This window comes from Hyaena hyaena, unplaced genomic scaffold (assembly GCF_003009895.1).
Source record: "Hyaena hyaena isolate Hyena2069 unplaced genomic scaffold, ASM300989v1 scaffold_1250, whole genome shotgun sequence".
NCBI classification, from domain to species: Eukaryota; Metazoa; Chordata; class Mammalia; order Carnivora; family Hyaenidae; genus Hyaena; species Hyaena hyaena.
The window spans coordinates 4,888-27,775 of record NW_024081887.1 but is presented as its reverse complement, the minus strand read 5'-3'; the positions used below and the strand labels follow the sequence as shown (position 1 = coordinate 27,775).

The 22,888-nt window shown below is 45.5% G+C and overlaps 2 protein-coding genes across 3 annotated transcripts in view; one reads left to right on the top strand and one right to left on the bottom strand.

The window, feature by feature from the left end:
- The window catches only part of CNNM1 (cyclin and CBS domain divalent metal cation transport mediator 1), a 55,736-nt gene extending 46,150 nt beyond the window's left edge, over positions 1 to 9,586 (top strand). For both annotated transcript variants that reach the window (XM_039223064.1, XM_039223063.1), the window contains 4 exons: positions 4,066 to 4,249; positions 4,402 to 4,551; positions 6,141 to 6,242; positions 7,174 to 9,586. In XM_039223064.1, coding sequence (XP_039078995.1) covers positions 4,066 to 4,249; positions 4,402 to 4,551; positions 6,141 to 6,242; positions 7,174 to 7,253 — 516 coding nt within the window. In that variant the 3' untranslated portion in view covers positions 7,254 to 9,586. The remainder of the gene's footprint in view (positions 1 to 4,065; positions 4,250 to 4,401; positions 4,552 to 6,140; positions 6,243 to 7,173) is intronic.
- A 2,877-nt stretch (positions 9,587 to 12,463) lies between these two features.
- On the bottom strand, positions 12,464 to 21,273 carry LOC120224806 (aspartate aminotransferase, cytoplasmic; the record flags this gene model as incomplete). Its single annotated transcript, XM_039223062.1, has 7 exons — positions 12,464 to 13,027; positions 16,788 to 16,930; positions 17,826 to 17,991; positions 18,072 to 18,222; positions 19,975 to 20,079; positions 20,326 to 20,438; positions 21,150 to 21,273. Coding segments are annotated over 7 exons (942 nt in total), but the record flags the coding sequence as incomplete, so codon positions are not given.
- Between the last annotated feature and the right edge of the window lie 1,615 nt (positions 21,274 to 22,888).

The window sequence follows — 22,888 nt, the reverse complement described above, 5'->3', positions numbered from 1 at the left end:
CATTATCTCATTATCGCTGGGCCTCTGTTACAGGCCCAGAGAGGCTGATGATTTGGCCAAGGTTTCCCAGCTTGAAAGTGGCAACACTGGGACTAAACTAGAAGCCAAATCTAAACTAACTAGTTAACCCATAAAAGAGTAGTGTCAAGTCCTCTGGTGAGCTCATCAAGAGTCATTTAGGAAATGTTTCTGTCCTTTAAGCCAGAAGAACCTCCAAAGAAAGCTTCACCTTCGGGAAGGTAGACACATGGACACATTAGAGAATTGGGTTTGATGATGACACAGGTTCTAGCTGTGTGCCAGCTGCTTTTCAGTCATCAGATGCCTATAGACCCCAAGCTACAAAGCAGTTATTAGGGCACCTCCCCTAAAGGGTTGTGGAAGGCAGCCTCATGCAGCCAGGCATATCCATTGTGTATGGAGCCCAGGCTGAGATGGTTGTCCCTGAAGAGCAAGAGTAAAGGCCTTTGAACTACAGTATCTAGATTGCAGGGGCACCATTGTTAGACACCGGAGTTTCTCCCTCTGAAAATTTGGAGCTCCACATCCCCCTTCCCCTACCATCTCCCTGGCTCCAAAGAGTGAATAGCACTTTCCCAGGCAAAACCCATACAGGGGAGACAGTGCCCTGGCTAGAACTCTGAAATCTTGCTCACTGTCACACTTCAGGCAATCCCTCAACATTTCTGGACCTCATTTTCTTATTTGTAAAATGGGGATCACAAGAGCCCTCATGCCTACCCAATACAGTCACTAAGAACAGCAAAGGAGATAACACACACCCAAGTGCTCTGTAAGCCATAATATACCCTATGGATGGAAGGTTCCACCCTCGTATCCCAACCTCTCCCTGCAAGAGCAAGCTCTTCTGGGTTAGTCACACTAGCACTAGAGCTCCCACCCATGTCTGAAAACCTAATATCAGTTCCGTCTCTTTAGGAAATTTATACCACTTCTGGTAATATATATGATTTCCAAAAATGAATAACCCAGTAATGTTTTAAATAAGAAATTAAAAAGAAATTGCAAGCCAATTCTGTGAAAAAGCAACAAGGCATGAGTTTGTTACTGTAAGTAAATAATAAATTTATCTGTGAGCTTCCTGGTCATAAAAGCAAAGAGGGCAAACATAGTGGACATTTGTGTTCTCATCCAGTATGACATTTATCTAGAGAAAGGAGCTTTTTCCTAGCAGCAATTTCTTGAAGGGTTTATCAGATGGATTATGATCGGACTATGGAAGACATCAGAAAAAAATAGTACATATTGGCTTCATCTGTAAGTTTTGCCAGAGTTTATTTTCTTCATATGGAGCTTTTTTAGTTCAGCCCTATATGCAAGCTAGGGGTCCACTATGAAAGTTGGACATCAGTGAAGGCAATTATTAAGAGGAGCGAAGATAATAATTGGTTACAGGGGCAGTATCAAGAGTCCAGAGCATTGGACTCACCCGTGGTGAGCATTGGGATCACCTGGTAAGTTTTAAATAATCCAGATGTCTGTGCCCCAGTCTCAGAGATTTGGATATAATTGCTTAAGGGTGTTCCCTGGGTATCAGGATATCTTAAAGTTTCCCAGGTGATTCAAATGTGCTTCCAAGGTTGAGAACCACTGTCCCGGGAGGCATGAATAATTAGCATGTCACTTTGATCCTTTCTCTGAAACACTGCAAGTCCCTGAACTGTCAGCATGGGCAGCATCACAGTCAATTGATGGTGAAATCACTAATACATGCCTGATGTTCTGTGATTGACTCAAGATAAGGCTTTAGTCTGAGGCTAGGCTCCAGAGTTGACTTCTCTTGGGGAAATTTTGGAACCTGATTTCTCACTTCCCAACAGAGGAGGCCACAAAAGTCTACAGTAACATTGAATCTATTGAAGACTTTAGGCAAATGCTAAGTTGAGACCCCCATCATTGCATGCCATAAAGCGTAGAACACATCATTTTGGCCTGAAAAATATCAAAGTCAGTTAACACTTTGCCACTTTATCCATTTGAATCCTTTAAAGGATTCAAAACCTGAGTGGGAGGACTGTGTCTGGATTTTAACTAGGTCTTAAGTCAGTGGTTCTCAGAGCGCAGGCTGCAAACCAGCTGCATCAGCATCAGCTGAGAACTCATTAGAGCTGCAAACTGTCAGGCCCTAACTGCAAACTGTTAGACCGAGCTAATTAGGAACCTTGAGAATGGGGCCCAGCAATCTTGTTTTTAATGAGTCCTCCAGATGATTCCATGCTGAAGTTTGAGAATCACAGTCTTAAACTATCAAGAGAGCTATATTTGTCCCCTTCATTGGGCAATAGTATAGCTAGAAGCTTGGGATGTCTCCATGTGGGTATCCCATATGAAATGCAAAAAAGACATATATTCTTAATGGGTGCTTTGTGATTAGATTAGTTGTACTTGGAATTTGCTTGATCCTCATGCAAGACATCCTGAAGTTTGTTAGAGAAGAAAAGACTGATAATGTCCAACAAAGTAATGCGTTCCCAACTTGAGGGAAAATAGAAGATTTCTCTTTATGAAGAGGAAACACTGCCTGAATGGTTGTTGAGGCTAGATATTTTGGTGAAGATTATAACCTAACATTCAGGATGAGTACTAAATAATTTTTTAAACATTTTGGGGTAATTGGAGGACCATAGGATCTAGAAAATGTAGGAGGAACATCAGAGGATAATAAAGCAGAATAAAATACTCAATAAAAATGACCAGAGCAACAGCCTGTACAGAAAGGAAAGGAGAAACATGGGTGTATGAGGAAGGCAGAAGTGGGATGAGCCAGAGGTGATGGAGATTCACAATCCCCCCCCCCCCCCCCCCCCCCAGCCCAAGCATCTGAGTACTGAGCAGTCTAGGATTGGCTCCAGGCCTTCGGTTTGTCACCCACAGTCCCCAGGGAGGCCAGGCATTCAAGCCACTGGGGTAAGGAAGATCTGGAAGAAAGGTGCCGGAGAGTCGGCAGTTGACAAGGGACCACTTTTGAAAGAGCCCTTGCCAGATAGCAAGCCAGCTTCAAGTTGCCTCTGTTCCAGCGTGGAACCACTCCCTCTCCTGTTGCCAGCCACAGAACCTAACTGTTCCAACACGTAATACCAAGCCTGCCCCAAAAGGAAAAAGAAGGAACATGAGCAGTTTGTGGTTTTGCCAGTTCTCTAGCTAAATGCAATGAAGAAGGGAGGAAAACATTTGAGGTGACTGTAGTGCTTGGGAAAACACAGTATGGCACGATGTGCCATTGCCTCTTTCCACCCCATGCCATTCATTGACTCATGGTAGCACGTTTCTATCATGGATGCCGCAAAAACTAGCTCATTTTTACTGGAAGCAAGGATATGAGGCACAAGTCTGCAACATACACCCAGAGAACATAGATGACAGATAAACCTTTCTGTATTCCAGAAAAGACAATTGATACATGTTTTTTTCCTTCCTGGAATTATGGAAATTCCCTTCTGGTCTGGCTAAGCCTGATTCTCCAGATGCTTTTACTTGTGGGTGAGGCTTGACACATCAGTGAAGTCACTAGGAGGACTCCCATGATCTGATGAAGCAACTTGGAGACCTCTGCTGTGGGCCTTTCCCACATAGGAGCATGATCCCACATCCGGTGGTGGGCCAAATCCAAGTGAGAATTGACTGTGCACTCTGAGGCCTCACTTCCAGCTTCCTGACAGCAGGACTTGGAGCAGCAAAGCTTTCCTCACTACGCTTCCTGCTGACCTTTAGGAAGACGGCCCTTGGCAATAGCGGAAGCACGTATTTAAAACTTGTCTGTGGGCAAGTCCTCTGCTACCTGAAGGTCCCCTCCAACCTCCCCTGAGTCTTAGGAGAAGAAGGCTTGGCTCCTCCAGGGGCACCGTAGGAGACCAAAGCCAATAAAAATGACAGTGGGGACTCATTGTCCTTCAACTGCTAGGCTGGTACAGCTTGGGAAAGGACCCAGTTCATGGATCCTCGCCTAGTAGGGCTGCTTCTAAGCTTGGAGAGGCTGACCACATCCAAAGAGGGCTCTGCCCAGCTCCTCTTGAGCTTCCTCCCCTCTCTGCCTCCTCTTTCTAGATCACTCGGCAGCAGTACCAGAATGCACTCACTGCCTGCCACATGGACAGCTCACCCCAGTCCCCCGACATGGAGGCCTTTGCTGACGGAGACTCCACCAAAGCCCCTACGACCCGGGGTACACCCCAGACCCCCAAGGATGACCCTGCCATCACCCTCCTGAGCAACAGGAACAGCCTGCCGTGTAAGTCAGTTGGGTGGATGGGCTGGGCTGCCATGGGGTGAGGGCAGCCCCATCTTCCGCCTTCAACCCTGCCCAGAGCTGCCATCCTATACCAGGAGGAGACGCAGGTCTTCTCCAGAGCAGATTGGTCACACACTTGCTGTCCTCCCCAGGCAGCCGCTCAGATGGGCTGAGAAGCCCCGGCGAGGTCGTGTACCTGAGGATGGAGGAGATGGCCTTCACCCAGGAAGAGATGACGGACCTCGAGGAACAGAGCACACAGCAGCTCTCGCTGTCTTCTGCAGCTGTTCCTACGACAGCAGGTCCGGGAGGGAAATTGGGGTCATCACCGTCGGGCACTGGGATGGCCCGGGGAGAATCAATGAGGGACCCCAGCCCCTGCGTAATAGTACCACCTCCTCACACAGTGAGCGAGGCAAGGGAAACTCACACTTACTAAGCACCAACCCCTCATCAGGCCTGCCGATCCATTCTCCCAGGAAGACCATGTGGAGGGTGGTGTTAGGAGCTGGGTTTCCACCTGGATTCAGATGTTGGCTCCTTCATTTAGGAACTATGTGATTTTCAGCAAGTTACTTTAACCTAAGATTCTGTTTCCTTATCTTAACAGGTAAGTTTCTTCCTTATGTTAATACATGTAAATGATGGTGGCTAGGTCACGAAGTAGCTTGGGACATGAATGAGATAGCTTATATAGAGGGCATATCACAGTGTGTGGTAACATGCTCTGTGAATATTAGGCAGTTTTTGTTAGACTGCCTTACAGATGAGGAACCTGAAGTCAGCCAGCACTCTTACTGGCAGGTCTCTTCCTTCCTTTGGGCCAGAGGTGATCTGTAGAACTTGTCCTCAGCTCTGAGAGCATCTCCCAATGCTTCCGTCTTGGCAGTGTTGTTGCTCTGAGCTCCCAATGTCTCACCCGTCCTGAGATCCTCCTGTGCTCGCCCCACTGGTATCTACTTCCCCAGGTCATCAGCAGTGCCTATGCCCCCACACCTGACCTCCGAGACCTGCCGCACTCCATAGTCTGAGATCCCTCGAGTGCTCATCAATTTTTGCAGTCAGTAAGACAACATATTTGAACTTGTGGCTAACTCAGAATATCTGGGGTGTACATAATCACCATGCAAGGACCGGAATTTAGAACTGGTGTTCTTTTTCTCCCTCACACACTGAAGTCAGTAGCTAAAGCATGTAGCAAGAAATTGTATCAAAGGAATATGAATGGAGAAGATAGTCTTCGGAGTTCATCTAGTCCTTCCTCCTTGTGTGACAGGGGGACCTTGCATGAGGACCCTGAGGCCCCAAGAAAAGACTTGTCTGATCTATGTACCACACTAAAAGCAGGATCAGCCTCATGGCTTTGTATGCAGTGCTGTTTCCACTGCCACATTCTGCCTCCCAGGTCAGGTTCTTACCTCACTGGCATTAAGGGCCTGGGCCTCTTTCTGGCTTTCAGATTCTGTGACTGTCTAAATCCCCACTGGGTTCAGGGGGAGAAGATACAGACATGTGCTTAATTGTTACTGAGCCCTGTGATTTCCCAGGGCCTGAGTGAGCATCCCCACCTCAGGGTCCTCAAATGTGCTTTTTGTCTGGCAAAGATACTGAACAGAGAACATTTTGTCCTCTTCATCTCTCTCCTGCCAAATAACGTTTGTATTGTTCGATTCTCACTCCTGGTCTCTTTGTTCCTTTTGTGGCATTAAACTGCCCCTTGCTAACTAATGAGAGCCAACAGCTTCCTGGACATCCCTCCCTGTTACAGCCACCACTGCCTTGGCTCTGGTTTTGAACTTTTATGAGGAACATCAATCAGAATCACCCTTCCTAGATTCCTGGGTGTGTAGGTTGGGAAGACTTGAGTTCTTTCTTCTTTCCTTTCTCTCAGCATCAGATAGTGAATGTTGTAATATCAACCTGGACACAGAGACCAGCCCCTGCAGTAGCGACTTTGAGGAAACCGTGGGCAAGAAGCTGCTAAGAACCTTGAGTGAGTAGCTAGCTCTTCACTTAGATGAAAGCCTCCCACCAGCTAGTTAGTAGAAAAATTATGTTAGGGTATTACCCCTGGAGAAAGAACCATTGACTCCTTGTGGGAACCTAATGAGGTATAATCGTGGAAATCTGTAACAGGGCTTGGGCCAGTACTGTGCCCTTGATAATTCGTCTAGGACAGGACTCTGCAAGCCATGGCCAAATCCTGGCCTCCCTCTCCCACCTGTTATAAATAAAGACTTACTAGATCGTAGACCCATTTGTTATCTATGTCCACAATAGCAGAGTTGAACAGTTGCGACAGGGACCAAATGGCCTGCAAAAGCTAGATTTACTATCTGGTCCTTTAAAGAAAGAATTTGTGTCCAGGAGACTCAGTAGAAAGGAAAGCAGTATCTTTCATGGAAGGAAGCCAATAGCAGAAAAACACTCCTTCCTAAAAACAACAGAGCTGGGAACCCATTACCCTTCCGTCCTTGAGGACAATTACATGATTACCCCACCTGCCCCAATGCAGAAGGAAGGGTGTTTCCAAGCTACAGAATGTAGGTGTTTGGGAATGGCTCCCAGGAACACCCACCAAAACCCTGGCTCATGGAACACCAAAGGCTATGAGACCAGCCCTCTCTCAGAAGGTGTCTGCCAGGCAGTTGGGCCTTCTGAGGATAGAAAGACATGCTTCTGAGGCATTACCTGGGCTTTACTCAATCCTCTCAGGAAATCTCCATTCCGCAGGCACTAGCCTGGCTTTTTGGAGATGTCATCCCAGGTAGATGTAAATATGCTGATAGCAACACTAGAATGCAATGCAGATTACTTTCTGCAAAACTACCGAAGGCTTTGTCACCATTTTTGCATCTGTTTTGGAGAGAGTACGTATCAGTGTCCTCCCAGCCAGAGACTGATGCTTACAAATTGTTTTTCAGGTGGTCGAAAAAGGAAGAGGTCTCCCAATGGAGAGAGAGCCTCTGAGGAGAACTCCAATTTAATGCCTCTGATCACATGACAGGGCAGACAGCGTTTGCTGGGTATGTGAGATTCCAGAGCTTTGAGGGAGAACCCACCCTCCCATCTTCTGTGTCTCCCGAGGCCTCCCACAGGTGACAGAGCATTCTGCTTTCCTTACCACCTCTTCACCCCTAGCTGTCAGTTTGGCAGATTACCCCTTGTTGCCTCCAGTTTGACTCAGAGCCTTGCTATGCCCAACATGGATGGAGGGGCCTCCGGTGGAACATGCTAGAAATGATCTTCTCCATAGCAGTCTGGGACTGGAGAAGAAATGACCCCACACTGACAATGCCACACTGGGACCCCTGACTCCCTTCTTGTTCTTTGGGATCCCCTCATGCCATATTTCATGCTTAGCTTAGCTCAGAAGGTGCCCCTGGAAGACAGGCATACAGGCGGCTGGAGCTGCGGGTATGAAGGTCAGTTCAGGAGATACACCAAGAATTTCTCCAGGACTTTAGAGCTGTGGGACTCAGCCTATGGTGGCATGTGATGTTACAGAACAGAAAACTGTCGGTGACCAGTTTCCTGTTAGATAAGGATTCTAGCAGCCTGGCAAGTGTGTCTCGGCTGGAATGAAAAGACAATGAGATGGAACATCAAGTCACCGTTTTTCCCAGGGACACATCTTTTTGGCTCCCAATCAGCAGTCATCAATCCATCAATAAATCTGTTATGGAAGAGGAGAAGCAGAAAGCAGAGACCCAGTTGGGAGCCAGAGATGGAATTTCAGGTTTTAAGTTCAAATCAAAGCAAGCAAACAGACAGAAACTTATGTAGAAAAATTCTAAAGCAAGTTTAGCCATGACAAACCAAAGAGTGCCCAGGTCAGCCAAGAAGGATGCAAGCTCTCATGGGACTTCAATGTGCATTAAACAGGAACACTGAAGAATCGCTATCCTTTTTCATCCACTCTCCCCTTAATTCTCCCCAGCAGGTCAGCTAAGTGTACTTCATTCCAAGAACGTACTAGATCTTTTTTCACCTGGATGTTGGGGCATATGCAATTCCAAGTACGGCCACCAGATGGCGGAATAACTCCACATACCTACTTCAAGAATAAAACCCCCTAATCAGGCAGATCACTTAACCATACAGCCAACCAACCTTTGGGAAAATGTGGAAGTAAGTGAAGGTTGTCTTTAGGACACCTGTCTCCCTTTCTGTCTCCCATTCCTTGAGTTCCCTCAGTCAGGAATCCAGGGATCTCCTGCTGCCTGCTCGATCTCCAAACCATTCCCAAACCTTTCCCTGGGGTACTATCCAGGCTTACCCCCTTTCCCCCAAATGCTTACTCCCACACCTCCACACCCATTCAATCAGTAATCACATGGAGGCAGGGAGACTGATAATTCATTCCTCTGGGTTATTTGCATCTCAAAAGAAAATGCATACCCATTGGAACCTTTAACTCAGGGGTTCTTAATTTAGGGGTCAGTCACCCCAGGGGGTCCATTATTGGACTTCAGAGGGTCAATGAAACCCCTAAAACTGTCAGAATTTAGTGTATGTGTCCTTATGTGTGTTTTCCAGAGCGCTAAAGCTTTCATGAGATGCTCAAAGGTCTCAGACCCACAGAGTTAAAAACCACTATTTTAACTTAGTGGAACTTTCAGCCCAAAGTTTCTGCAATGCAGAGCAAACTGAATAGTGAACAGTTCGAGACCGACACAAGTGGTCTTCTCTAGAGTCTAGCAAAACGATGGGGAAAGCTAGGACCCGCCAAAAAGTGGAGGTCTTCAGAGATCCTTGGCATACCCTAGAGTATTGTACCACACCCCCACACGTTTGCCCCCACTTCCCCACCAAACCAGAGCAAATGTTGCAGACAGGAGGGCCACAGTATTTGGAAGTAATGACTTTCCCCCTGGAGATGCCCTTTCCAGCAATGTACGCCTGACTTCTCAGCCCTTGCCTGGCTCTGCCTGAGGCTCAGCAGTGCATGACTCCTAGATAACTCCACAGCCGCCACCCACTCCCAGCGCCTACTCTTGCCTAATAGGAATTGGCAAAGTGTCAGCCCTTGGTGCTGGGCACCTCAAACCCAAACCAGTGAACACTTGAGTTTCAAGCAGGAACTGTCATTGTGCAGTCTTCCTACCCAGCTGGCCACTGGCCCACGGGGGCCTGCCTGGCTAGTCTCCTTGTCATTACCGCTTAGGCCACGGGGCTCAGACCACTGCTGTTGCATACATCCATCCCTTTGCAAAATCCTGAAGGAGCCTGTCACCACTCCCCTCCCTATTCCCTGCTTTGTTCCCCAAGATTTTCTTCAGGTTAAAAGAGTTAAAATTTAAAAAAAAAAAAAAGAGAGAGAGAGAGAGAGGATTTTAAAATAAAGCATTTATGAAGGCTTAATAAATTGTAAATAATTTTTAAATAAAATGAAAATGCTTTTCCTGGAATATTTTTCCTGCCCCTGAAATATCTCAGTTCTAAAGTGGTTTCACATCTGAGATACAGGTTAGGTTGAAGCACACATGGAATGGTCTCACCTGAGGCCTACCAGCCTCAGGAGGCAAGACTGTACTGACGGTTATAGGAAAGCACTGGCGTTCTGCTTTGGGGGCCAGATGGGTGAGACTTTGTTGAAGCAAATGCCAGCAATGGAAAGTAAAACCCAAATGAGAAGCCCAAGTGTGAACGAGGATGAGAAGTACTAAGCTGATAATGAGAAGGGGCTGGCATTTGTGGAACCCACTTGATGGGTGAGGCACTGGGCTGGGCGCCTTCCAAGTTCAAGGTCTTGGGGGGGGGGGGGGGCCAGACCTGGGAAAGCCCCTGAAAAAATGTGTTGGTCACACTGACTCACTTCTGCAGACCCTCTGGAGAGGAACCAAAGTGGCACAAATCCAGTGGTTTCCAACCAAAGGCTGGGAAAAGGAAAAGGGGAGGGAGCCAAGCATATTGATCAATTTTCAACCAACCAATGCAGGAAGGAGGGAACAGCCAGACAGGCAAGAGGGTGTGTTTGGGCATTTAACATCTTTGTGGAAGGAAGGTTGGGATTTGACACTACAAATTTCTCCAACACCAAGGTCAGTTAGTGGCCTATGGACAACTTAAGATTCTCCAGTCTGTTAACCTTACTAGCAATAATAATAAATGATAGTACCAAGCTGTTTTGGTGAAATCTTTATGTGCCAGGTAGTGTGCTAGGTATATACATTTACTCATTTCTGTCTCAAAACCCCTGGGAAGGCTGTAGTCTGTGAAAGAGGCTCTGAGCCATTAAGTGACTTGCTCAAGGTTATACAGCCAGGTAGTGGCAGGGCCTGGAGGTGAGTGACCTCCTCCTGAGCAGAGGAAACAGAAAAAAAAAACAGTCCTACCTGTGAACTTCACAGTGCATACCTGCGTGAGAGGCCAAGAAGCCATACAGCAAAGAAATCTATGGAACTCACTAAGCCCAGCTTTTCCCAAACTTAACACAAAACGGCTTTTTCAGGTGAGCATGGTGAAAATGGAACACACTGGGAAAAACACTAGCCTATATGCCGGGGTGGAATGAGGGCCAAATTCCCATTGATTGGGGCTTTCTTCTATGCAAAAAATATTTTAGCATTTTGGTAGGGACATTCTGGTTTAAAGAAGTGTTTTTAACCATTTTTTGCACTAGTGTCTTCCCCCAAGAGAAAAATTAAATTTAAATTCTCCCTAACAAGAGAAATGAAATACTAAGAACTGAGACTCTGTGGGGTAGGACTGTGCATCGGAGGGCCACACACCATTTTCCTCTCAGACTTCTTTTGCTCCCTTGGAGGTACTGTCACCCTGCTGAGAATTCCTGGCTTAAAGCTGTGCTTAGAGAAGACGACAGAAGAGTGACAGCAGGTAGGATTACTGATACCAGTTTTGTTGTCTTCCCTTACAAATGACCAGCATCTTTAAATAGGAAGAACAAATACTGATGGAAAGGAAAACAGACCAGGAGGTAATGGAGAGATGAGTGTAGGGCCATCTTTTCAAATCCGTTGACACCCACCAGACCCAATCACACAGTGTTCTCTGAACGACTGCCTGGGATCCAGCTGGACCCTGAAGGACCTGGAAACCGTATCTGTGCAGAAACACTGAAGAATGGGAGGAGGGAGGAGTTTCATGGAAAAGCAAAAACAAGGAATAACTGCTACTTTCAACTATTGGAAAAGTCATTCCTAAATGCCAATAGACTTAGTGTCCATTGTCTAAAAGAGGGGAGGAAGGAAGGAGGGGACGGGGGAGCAGAACAGACAGAAATCAAATTCTGGATCAAGGTAAAGGTCTTTTTAATTAAGGTGGTCCAAATAAATAAATAAATAAGGTGCTCCATCAGTAGAATGGGATGCTTCACCAAGTAGTGGAAGAATCCATCTCATCCCAGTACAGTTGCAAAGGAGTCAGGGATGATACCACACTGGGGGAGACAGACTGGAGCAGATAAGACCCCAATCATCACCCAGGACTGCAGAATTTTAGAACTCAGAGGCATCCCAGAAAGGAGCACATTTTGTCATAATAAGAGTTATCTTTCAATATTTAAAAACTCCAAGTACTAGCCCTCTTATTTTAAGACTCAAAAGTCTTCAAAACTGTCATTTGGAGAGTCACTCAGACTCTCTGGAAAATGTGATTTATGTGGCTCTCATTGTTTCGACAGACCTGGAGGTCCCCCACCTGCAATGGGAGGGACTGTGTTCCAGAATCACCCTGAGTGATGCCAACCCTTCCATGAATCCACGAAATCCAGTTTCTTAAGTACAGAAGAAGATAGCTGGCCTTTAAAGGACAAGCCCAAACTACCAGAGTGGTGGTAGGTGAGGTCACTGAGGGGAGGCATACTTCAAGAGTGCAGTTTAGTTTTTTTCTTTAGCAACTAGTAAATCCCTCCAGAGTATTCATTTTTAAATGTGGGTTACAACCCATTAGTGGATCACAAAATCAATTCCATGGGTCTCAATAAACTTTTATTTCTTTAGTGAAACAACACAATAGAATGGAAAACATCAGAACGCACTGCTCCCAGCAAGTGAAATACGGTTTCCTTAAACTTCTGTTTCAGTCAAATGTGTGTGTGTGTGTGTGTGTGTGTGTGTGTGTGTGAGAGAGAGAGAGAGAGAGAGAGAGAGAGAGGTAAATCTCTCTCTTACCTTGGTCACCCTAGAGAACTAGAGCACTAGAGCTTAGGGCTAGGGACACAACCATGCAGAAAGAGCAGGAGACAGACACTCTGGGTAGAGATGACGAGTTTTAATGACACAGCCAACACTCACAATCACGGCTGGCTCTTCCAACAACTTGATCTTTGGGACAAGACTTTGTGCAGAGTCAAGCAATACACAGAAGCACATGAGCAACAGAGGCAACATTCTGGCTTCTAGTGAGGGGGCAAGATATCTACGTGTCATGATCAAAGTACCTTTTTATTCTTCTTAAATTAAAACCTTAATTTGCTCTGGCCTCCTAAGGGGCATTCTAATCCCTGGCCCCCATTTCTTTACAAGGGACATTCTCTTCACGTGGGGCCGGCTCACCAGAGCAGCCTTCCAGCCCTCGGGAGTCTCCTTCCGTGACACGCACAGCTAGGCTTGCACAGGCAGGGAACACACGTGACAGGGCTGCTTTGGTGGTGCTGGTTGGGGAGGTGTTTTCTTCACTGGATTTTGGTGACTGCTTCATGAATGGAGGTGGCCACATAATCTAGATTTTTACTAGTTAAGCCACACATGTTGATCCGACCACTTGGCAGCAGATAGATGTGCTTTTCCTTAACCAGATATTCAACCTGCTTGGCTGTTGAAAACCAAAAGAGAGATAATGAGAGTAGTAGGAACCCTCTCAGCCACTGAGGGTCAGAGATTCCACAACAGTTTCAGGTTTCCTTCTTTCCCCCAACACAGAGAAGCAAAATAAAAAGAGATATATTGCCCAATTAAAACACAGGGAAGTATGTTCATTTGATTCTGGAAACCACTTATTATCCAACTTTCTGATCTCCAGGAAGTTTAATATGGCTTCTCCTGATGCGAACTACCTCCCTACTAAAGATGCAGGTTACATTCACCAGAACAACCTATTAATACAACCCTCAGACTTAAGAACATCCCATTGATATGAAAAGCCAGTTTGAAGTGCTTCCTTTATCTCTTCCTTAACCCCAGCACCCAGCAGCAAACGCCCTCTGACGTTTCCTTTTCACAGCACACTGTACAGGCCTCGCGCCAGAGGTACTGGGTAAACGCTGTGTGCATGAACCAACAGGCTGAAAACCTGTTAAGTCACATGTGATCGGGCACTTCTCAGGTCCCTCATTCAAACACACAGGAGGGCTTCCCCACGTGTTTGCAGAAAAGCTCATGTTAGAAATAGGAGGGAACTGCCTATTCTTCCCTTATGCCACAATCTCTATCAGTTTTTTTTAAATTTGTTTTTATTTATTTCTGAGAGAGAGCGAGATAGCATGAGCAGGGGAGGGTCAGAGAGAGAGGGAGATACAGACTCTGAAGCAGGCTCCAGGCTCTGAGCTGGCAGCACAGACCATGCTGTCATGACCTGAGCCAAAGTTGGACACTTAACCGACTGAGCCACCCAGGCTCAGAATGCCACAATTTCTAGAGATTTTTGGTTTATTGCAAAGCCATGAGACAATTTTATTTGAGTTTTCCCTAAATAATTAGTACCCTCAATTAGCACCATCGATTTGAGGGAATGGGATAATTGTTATGGACTGAATGTTCATGTCCCTCCAAAATTTGTATGTTGAAACCCTCACCCCTAATGTGATGGAATTAGGAGCAGGGGCCTGTCAGGTAATGAGGTTTGGATAACACCATGAGGGTAGCGCCCCTGCGTTGGCAGGAATGCCCTTAGGTGTGAGCATGCATGCACACTCTCTCTCTTCCCTTCACCCCCACACAGTAAGAAGGCAGCCATATACAAACCAGGAAGAGAGCCCCCACCAGAACTGACCATTCTGGTGTCCTGATCTCAGGCTGCCCAGCCTCCGGTACTGTGAGAAATAAATAAATAGCCTATGCTAATTTGTTACAGCAGCCCCAACGAAGATGGTGATAAAATCATAATAATCACAGGAGCAAACACTATGTGCCAGACAGTGTTCTAAGCACCTTATATTAACTCAGTCAATCTTGATAACCTTATCATTCCCATTGTATAGATGGTGCATAGGAAGTTAAAAGACTTCCCCAAGGTCATACAGCTAGTCAGTGGTAGATCTGGGATTTTAAAGCAGGCCATGTAACTCCCAAATCTGAGTTCCTAGCCAGGATGCTGAATTGCCTCTGTACAGACATGGAAAATCTGGACTCTGTAGTCAGTGCTACCATGGACCCCTGCAAACAAACAAAGTGACCTTCAGAAGTAGCCTTGACCAGGGGTGCCTGGTCAGGTGCCTAGTAGGTTAAGCATCCGACTTCAGCTCAGGTCATGATCTCACACGGTCGGGCTTTGTGCTGACAGCTCAGAGCCTGGAGCCTGCTTCGGATTCAGTGTCTCCCTCTCTCTGCCGCTCCCTCGCTTACACTCTCTCTCAAGATTAAACATTAAAGAAAAAAGAAGTAGTAGCCTTGACCAGCTTTAACTGATCACTTGGGTGAAGTACGGTCTCCCAAGGAGACAGAGCATAACCTCACACACCACAGAGCCACAGGCCCACTACCACCTGGAAAGCCTATGCCCCACTGGCAGATGTGGTTACAGGGCTCCAACCTTGGTTTTTTGTTTGTCTATTTACAAGACTTTATTTTTAAGTAATTTCTAGACTCAATGTGGGGCTTAAACTCACAACCTCAAGATCAAGAGTTGCACGCTCTACCAACTGAGCCAGCCAGGCACCCCAAGCCTGTTTTCTTTTTTTTAAATAAAGATGAAACCTCTCTACTTTTGTCAGGGAGGGAAGCATCATAGCTGAGAAACTAAGGTGATGAACTCTTTCCCTAGAAAAAGGCCAATACACACATACACAATGTTTAAAATAACACGTCAGGGGCTTGAGAGGTCTCTTAGAGTACACCACAAATGACAGGCTGCCGTCCCCTGTTCTGATGGACGAAATGTCATAAAAGAAGCACTGCGACGTGAGCCCTGTAGAGCCCAGGTGGTGGTATATGCAGTTCACTGTACAATTCCTCCAACAGTTCTGTTTTAAAAGTTTTCCTAATAAAATTTTGGGAGGAAAAAAAACCCTGTTTTTAAAAAGGGTAAATAGTGCCAGGTGCTAAAAATAGAACTTACGTGTTATGAGCACAGGTCTATTCTCACTGTTTTCTAATTCATAATAAAATGAATTTCCTACTCTGGAGAGTGGGGTAATATAAATATTTGATGGGGAGACATCCCATCTCTGAGCCTTTAGAATATTGCTACTAAATACCACTTCCATTACACCTAATATTTTAAAAACTGCACAGGATAATTTTGCTTATTCAGGTGAATAATTCCACCCAGAATCGGGGGACACCTATGGCTGAGCCAATCTTTACTTTTTAGGTAGCCTCATTTTACCCCAAAGTATTTCCAGGGGTCTACAATATCCAGTACCATCTTTCTTGTTTATATTTCCTTTGGCTTTTTCACACAGGCACTTTGATGGCCCTGGTTTACAGTGCTCCCAGACCTCTCATGTTCCACTTGCTACCCAAGCCAGCCGTACAACTGTCCCCAGAGCCACTCGAACACAAGGTCCACACGCAGTAAGCGGCCACATCTGCACCACATGACCTGTGGCTTGGCTGGCAGGGGTTCAGAATCACATATTAAATGAATGAATCCTCTATCGATAATCAGGAAGGACAGCTGACGGCTGATACACCCTACTCACAGCTGACCAAGTGTCACGCATGGCTGCCCACTAGACTTCCAATCAGCTCTCAACTCCAGCTACCAACCTAAGTTCTTATTTATGAAATGGAGAGATAACTTTGTAACTTCTTTTTTGAGGGCAATGCTTGGAGACTAGGAAAGACCCGTTAAGAATCAGGTCCCTGAGGGGTGCCTGGGTGGCTTAGTCGGTTGGGCGTCCGACTTTCGCTTAGGTCATGATCTCGCGGTTCGTGGGTTCGAGCCCCGCGTTGGGCTCTGTGCTGACTGCCAGCTCAGAGCCTGGAGCCTGTTTCAGTCTGTGACTCCCTCTCTCTCTGACCCTCCCCTGCTCACGCTGTCTCTCTCTCTCTCTCTCTCTCTCCTAGAAATAAATAAAACATTTAAAAAAAAAAAAAAAAAAAGAATCAGGTCCCTGAATAATCACATATAATACTTATACATAGGATTAAGGAAAGTCAAAAGGTACCTGAGCATTTATGAGAGACCTTTCATAAAACAAGTCTCCAAGGTATAAATCCTGTTACTTCCCAGCCCACAAAAATGAAAATATCTGAGTTATGGCTCCGCAGATGGGTGGGACACACTGAGAAAACCTAACTTGTTCTGCCCAAAGTTATGACTGACTGACCAAACAGGTAACAACCAAAGGGGCTGAACCCAAGAACAGAGAGGAGTGAGCATTCCAGGTGGCTGGGGGGGGGGGGACACTTACGAGTCAAGCCGGTGAAGCTGAACATTCCAATTTGCTCAGTGATGTGGTTCCAGGTTCCAGGAGTCTTGAGGGCTTCTAAGCGTGCCCTGAGTTCAGACCTCATGGTCAGAATCCGGTCAGCCATCGTCTTCACATTACCTGTCCTGAGTGGACAGCAGTATAAACATCAGTCCCAAGAGGACAGATGGCACACAGAAACATATAGGTTTTAAAAATGTAATTTAATCTATAAACTGCAAATGAGATCACAACCTGGCTATGATAGTTTGTGGAGGCCTAGATGGGTAGATAAGCAGACTACAGAGAGACTTACCAGGCAGAAGGAAATAACTGAGCCTCCGATGGAGTTTAGCACTAGTCATGGGCATACTGGCTGTAATACCGCTCTTGTTTTAACCCAGAATTCACCTAGGGACTGACCCAGACAGGATTTTATCAGGCTTAATTAAGTAGACTACTTACATAGTAGTCAGTAGTAGTAGTAGTTTTATCAGGCTTAATTAAGTAGACTACTTACATAGTAGTCAGTAGTAGTAGTAGTAGTAGTAGTAGTAGTAGTCGTCTACTACTTTTATATAGTTACTACATAAAAATTGCTTCAAAATAAGGCAAAATGAAAAACAAAACAAAATAAGGCAAAATGTATGTAAACTAGATACAAATGAAGAGTCCTCAAGTTGTCCCACTAACTTGCAGTTGGATATTCTAGTCTATCAGGAAATCCTTCCTGTGTTTTCCAACTTTTAGCGGGGAAGCCTGGGTGGTAAGAGAACGGGGAACACGTCCCATTCATTGAGTGCTTCCTCCTATGTTCCTGGTGCTGTGATGTGTTATTCACACGCGCTGTGTTATGCATGTGAATAACACATGTGAGCAGGTTCCAGCCAGCCTTATTTTACAGAAATATCTGCGACTCAAAGAGTTCAAAGTAATTTTGTCCTGCCTCTACCAATATAAAAGGAAGAGATGGTTAAATGTGATGGGACAATTACTGGCCTACATTCCCACATCTCACCCATCAGGCTTTGTGCCCCTTACCATTCCTTAAAGAGCTCAGGGTTAGAGAGGGTAGAGGCCACAATTCGTGCTCCCTGAGCAGGAGGGTTGGACCAAGTAATTCGCACAATCTTCTCCATCTGGGAAAGGACCCGCAGGATGCTGTCATGTTCTTTTGCAACCACAGTCAGATTGCCCACTCGCTCATCTAGAGGGAGGGATGAGAGTCAGCTGGGAGCTGTAATGGGGGTGGGGCGGGGTGGGGCTATAACTCAGGAGAGCACTCACTGTAGAGCCCGAAGTTCTTGGAAAAGGACTGAGCACAGAAGAGCTCAAATCCTTCAGACACAAAATAGCGAACGGCCCAGGCGTCTTTTTCAAGGTCTCCAGATGCAAAGCCCTGATAGGCTGAGTCAAAGAAGGGGAACAGAAACCGGCGCTGTGAGGAAGGAAAGCGAGTCAGGCCAGGAGATCCTTCTGGAACCAACCTCAGACACCAGCCTTCCTTCCCCAGCTGGTGCCCGAACAAAATTTCTAATACTACCCATTTCTCCTATCTCTCCCCTTTCTGCATTCAGCAGCCACTTACATCTGTTTCTCTGCTCAGCTAAACACCAACCAATAAATCTAACAATTTCAATAAACCTTATTTTTTTAAAGTACATTCTCCTAGGGTGTCATGATGCCACTTTGCCAAACAGGGCTTATTTATGAGGTATGGATGTAGTGTCCTGTGTTGGTGGAGGATTCTTTCCTCAGAATTCCTGGTGTGATAAGCTTAGTCAGCTTGGTCTCCCCAGGGCTCCCCAACAATCCCAGGACTAGTCTCCTGGGCACTGAAGACAAAGCAGACCATGTGGTCCCTACTCTCACCCCTCTAACCTCCTCAAAGAACTCCCCACAACTGAACTTGGCCCTCCTACTACACTTGTTCTCTGAGAGGACACCACTTCTATGCTCCCAACTGTCCAAGGCAGAGCCCAGGGTGCATCCTCCACTCCTACCCCAGTAGCTCAGCCCTCACATCCAACCACATCCCGATTCCTATCACCCCCATCTCCTGGGAGCTTGAGAATCCTTTCAAGTCTGCACCTGCCACTGACTTCATTCAGGTCCCCATCAGCTCCCACCTAGATCATGACAACAGCCTCCTAACTGCTCTCTCTGCTTCTCTAACCTTGCCTCCCTTGGATCCACTCCCTGCTATGTAGCCTGAAGACAAAGTACATTTGCTCACAACACAGCATGACATCAGTGTTTTCCAGTGGCTCCCCACTGCCCTCCAAATAAAGTCCAATGGCTCAGCACCAAATCTTGCCATTTACCTTTAACTCACTCATAATCCCTTAGAACTCTCAGCTGTACTGAGAACTATTCTCAGTTCCTCACATGGGCCATGACTCTGCCTTGGGCTTTGACTACACTCCTCCCTCTGTAGGGAACATTCCTTCCCTGCCAGCCCCCACCTGTCCTCATCCTTCAAGTCACAACATGGCTTCTTCTGACACCACTGCCCTCCCAACACACACACACACACACACACACACACACTCCCCAAAGTCTGGGCTATGTGCCTCCACATAACCCCATCAACACCGCATCCCACAGTACTTGGCTGTCTGCCCAAACAGGCTGTATGCTCTTTGAGAGCAGAGATGGTCCCTGCTGTGCTCACTATTATATCCTCCTAGTTCCTGACACATAACAGTTTCTCAATGAGTATTCTTTAAACACATTAATGGAGAATATATACACTTTGAGCTAGAATTTCCAATCTAGAAAGTCATCCCAAAGAAATAATAAAAAGGAATCTTATACACAACTGTTTAGAAGAGTAAGAAACCTGAGATCTAAATGTCCATGAATTGATTTAATCAATCCCTGATGGCACGTAGCCATGCATGGAAAATGGTGCTATAAAACATTCGATGGCATGTAAAGGAATCCAAATGAAAGACAAAGTATGTTACAAAACAGCATAAAGAAAATGATCCCGTCTTTGTGAAATAAATATGTTTACATATGTATAACATATTAACAATGGCTTTCTTTGGGTAATAGGATTTACAATTAGTATTTATCTTCTTCTTTGGGCTTTTCCCCAAACTCTTCCATGAACAGATATTGCTTTTGAATACATAAAACAATAATACATACTATGCTTCAAGAGATGCTCTGAAAAGGCAGTTACCTTCATGACGGCAGCAATCTGCTTCCACTGCTCCGGAGTTGGGTCAGTCCCAGTTGGGTTGTGTGCACAGGCGTGGAGGACAAAGATGGAGAACTCGGGGGCATTCTGAGGGGAAGGAAGCTATATCAGCTGTGACACGTGCAGGAATATGGGCGGGGGTGGGGGGCTGTCAGAGTCAGTGGCTCACTGGGCAAGGAGCAGCATATTTCTTACTTATGTGCTAACACAGATACCACCATCTGGTTTGGGTAGTTATGTTTCAGACTCTCTCCCTTATCAACCGATCCAAAGACCTTTCTCTGCTTCTCCTGACACCATGGGGGTCTGTTTACTTATCATCTAATCGCCCACCTCCAGATCATTCAGGAAACCCTGGAGATCGAGTCCTCTCTTCGCTGCATCCCAATAGTGATAGGACCGAATGTCTTTAAATCCAGCAGCAGAAAATACACCATTATGATTCTCTGTAAGCAAAGGGAAAAAAGTTAAAACACTTTTACAAACACAGAAGCTTAATTGGAAAGGGTACAAGTCACCTTCCAGGGCCTTCACAGGCTCAATATTCTCTGGACAACACTGAGGATAGGGGTTAAGACTTAGAAGAATGAGGGGCACCTGGGTGGCTCAGTTGGGTAGGCCTCCAACTTTAACTCAGGTCATGATCTCACAGTTCGTAGGTTTGAGGCCCGCATTGGGCTCTGAGCTGACAGCTCAGAGCCTGGAGCCTGCTTTGGATTCTGTCTCTCCCTTTCTCTCTGCCCCTCCCCTGCTCGTGCTCTCTTTCTCTCTCTCTCTCAAAAAAANAAAAAAAAAAAAAAAAAAAAAAAAAAAAAAAAAAAAAGGACTTAGGAAAATGACTGTAATCAAGAACAAGTTCAACTGGTCAGTCATGCTAAACTTATATCCTATACCACACGGGACTTCCTGTGTCTACATTCTATATCTCCTCTGGGAAGTTTCAGCATATGCTAAAATACAAGTGTACCAAGCGTCTTGAGGACAAGCATTCCTATTCTGAACTGGAGCATCAGGTTACTCAGGTACTGCCACAACCCACTGCTTGAGCCATTCCCAAATGTCAGCTGATCCAGGGTTGGGTTACATCTTCTGCATAAGTGGTGAGATTCATGAGGGTAATACCCCCTGGCTCCTCTCGCTACAGCTAAAGGACTCACCCCAGGTTGGTGAGGACACATAGACGGGCGTGTCCTTGTTGTTCGTTCCATTATACCATCGTGCTAAGAACTCAGCTCCAATTCGAAGTGCACCTGTTCCCCCCAAAGACTGCACACCTCCCACCTGAAAGAGGAGAAGCAAGGTCACTGGTTGATAATGGTGAAGTCAGATGATTATTAGGAAAACTCCAGTAACAACGAGCACTTACTTTGTGCCTGTTCTGTGCTAAATCCTTTAAATGTATTATCTTATCAAAACCTCACAACTACATGAAGGAGACGCTATTATTTGCCCATGTTTACAAATGAGGAAACTGAGGCTACGGGAAGTGAAGCACTTGGCTCAGTTATCAGCCTCTCAAGGCAACTCTCCTTACTTCCTTACATCTTAAAATGACCTCACATGGGCAATAATAGAGTCCTATGTTTTCCCATTTACAAAATACTTTCACACAATTCTTATTCATCCTTGCACAACCCTATAAAGTAAGCTATAGATCCCTAACTCATACATGAGGAAATTGATGCAGAGAAGGGGTCTCCCAAAGGGCTGTGCGGCTGTGAGAGGCAGAGCTGGAAGTGATTCCAGGCCTTCTTGCTTCAAATCAGGTCATCTACCCTGCTCTACTGTTCTGCCTACAAGCCTTCGATTCCGCCCTCTTGCAATTCTTAGTAGGCTTTGGCATGACTCAGTAGAGAAATGTCATAAATTGCTCAATATGTCTAAAAGATTAAGGAGAAAGAAAAAGATCACTTGAGAAAAATCTATCTAAATAAAAGGAAGGGCACAGCAATCTAACACAGTGGCAACCTCCTGGGGAGGGACCTTGGACAGGGGAATCCTGGGATGGAGGAACAGTGATCATGGGGACTTTAGCCTAATGTGTGAGTAATTTTTAAAATAAGGAGAATGTATTCATGTATTATTTGCAAAATTTTTAAATAATTTTTAAATTTTTTTAGATGTCTGGGATTTGCTTTTGGCACAGATGTGGGAGGGTATACAAAAGTGACCAAATACAGATCATTGTTGAAGCTCAGTGATGGATACGTGGGGGTTTGTTCGTCACACTCAATTATCTGCTTATGTATACATTTGGAATTTTCCACAATAGAAAGGTTAAAAAAATCTTCCTAGACAAAGAAGAAAAGCTCCTAAAATCTTTTTTTAAAAGAAAAAAAAAACACTGATACTAAAGGATAACAAAGGAAAAAGACAACAAAAAAAGGGAGACCAAGCTCATTCATGAATATTGATACTCACCTTCCAGATAAACATTAACGAACAGTATGAATCCAACAGTACTCTAAAAAATACCCCCTTTCTCAAGTGACAGTCATCCCATGAATGCAAGATTGTTAGAGATATCAAATGTGTCATGCCGCTAACATAGAAAACCCAAATGATCTTCATGACAGATAAGAAAAACGTAGCCATCCCTGATTTTGATGCTCAGTAAAATAGGAAATAATGGATACTTCTTGAAAATAACAGGAAAAATTCATTCAGCCATGATGAATAAGTCAGCTTCTTGATGAACAATGAGTCATTAGCAGAAATCCTCTTTGAGCCAGGAACGAGGCAGTGATACCAATTATCACCATTTGTTATTATTCCCCAGTGTTCTATTTGTATGCAGAGGTCTGAGCATCTGTGAAAGAATACTGTCTGAAATGTGAAACAGAAGCCAAGTGGACATTCCCACAAACGATGAAGTGAGCATGGTTGTGTGCTGTAG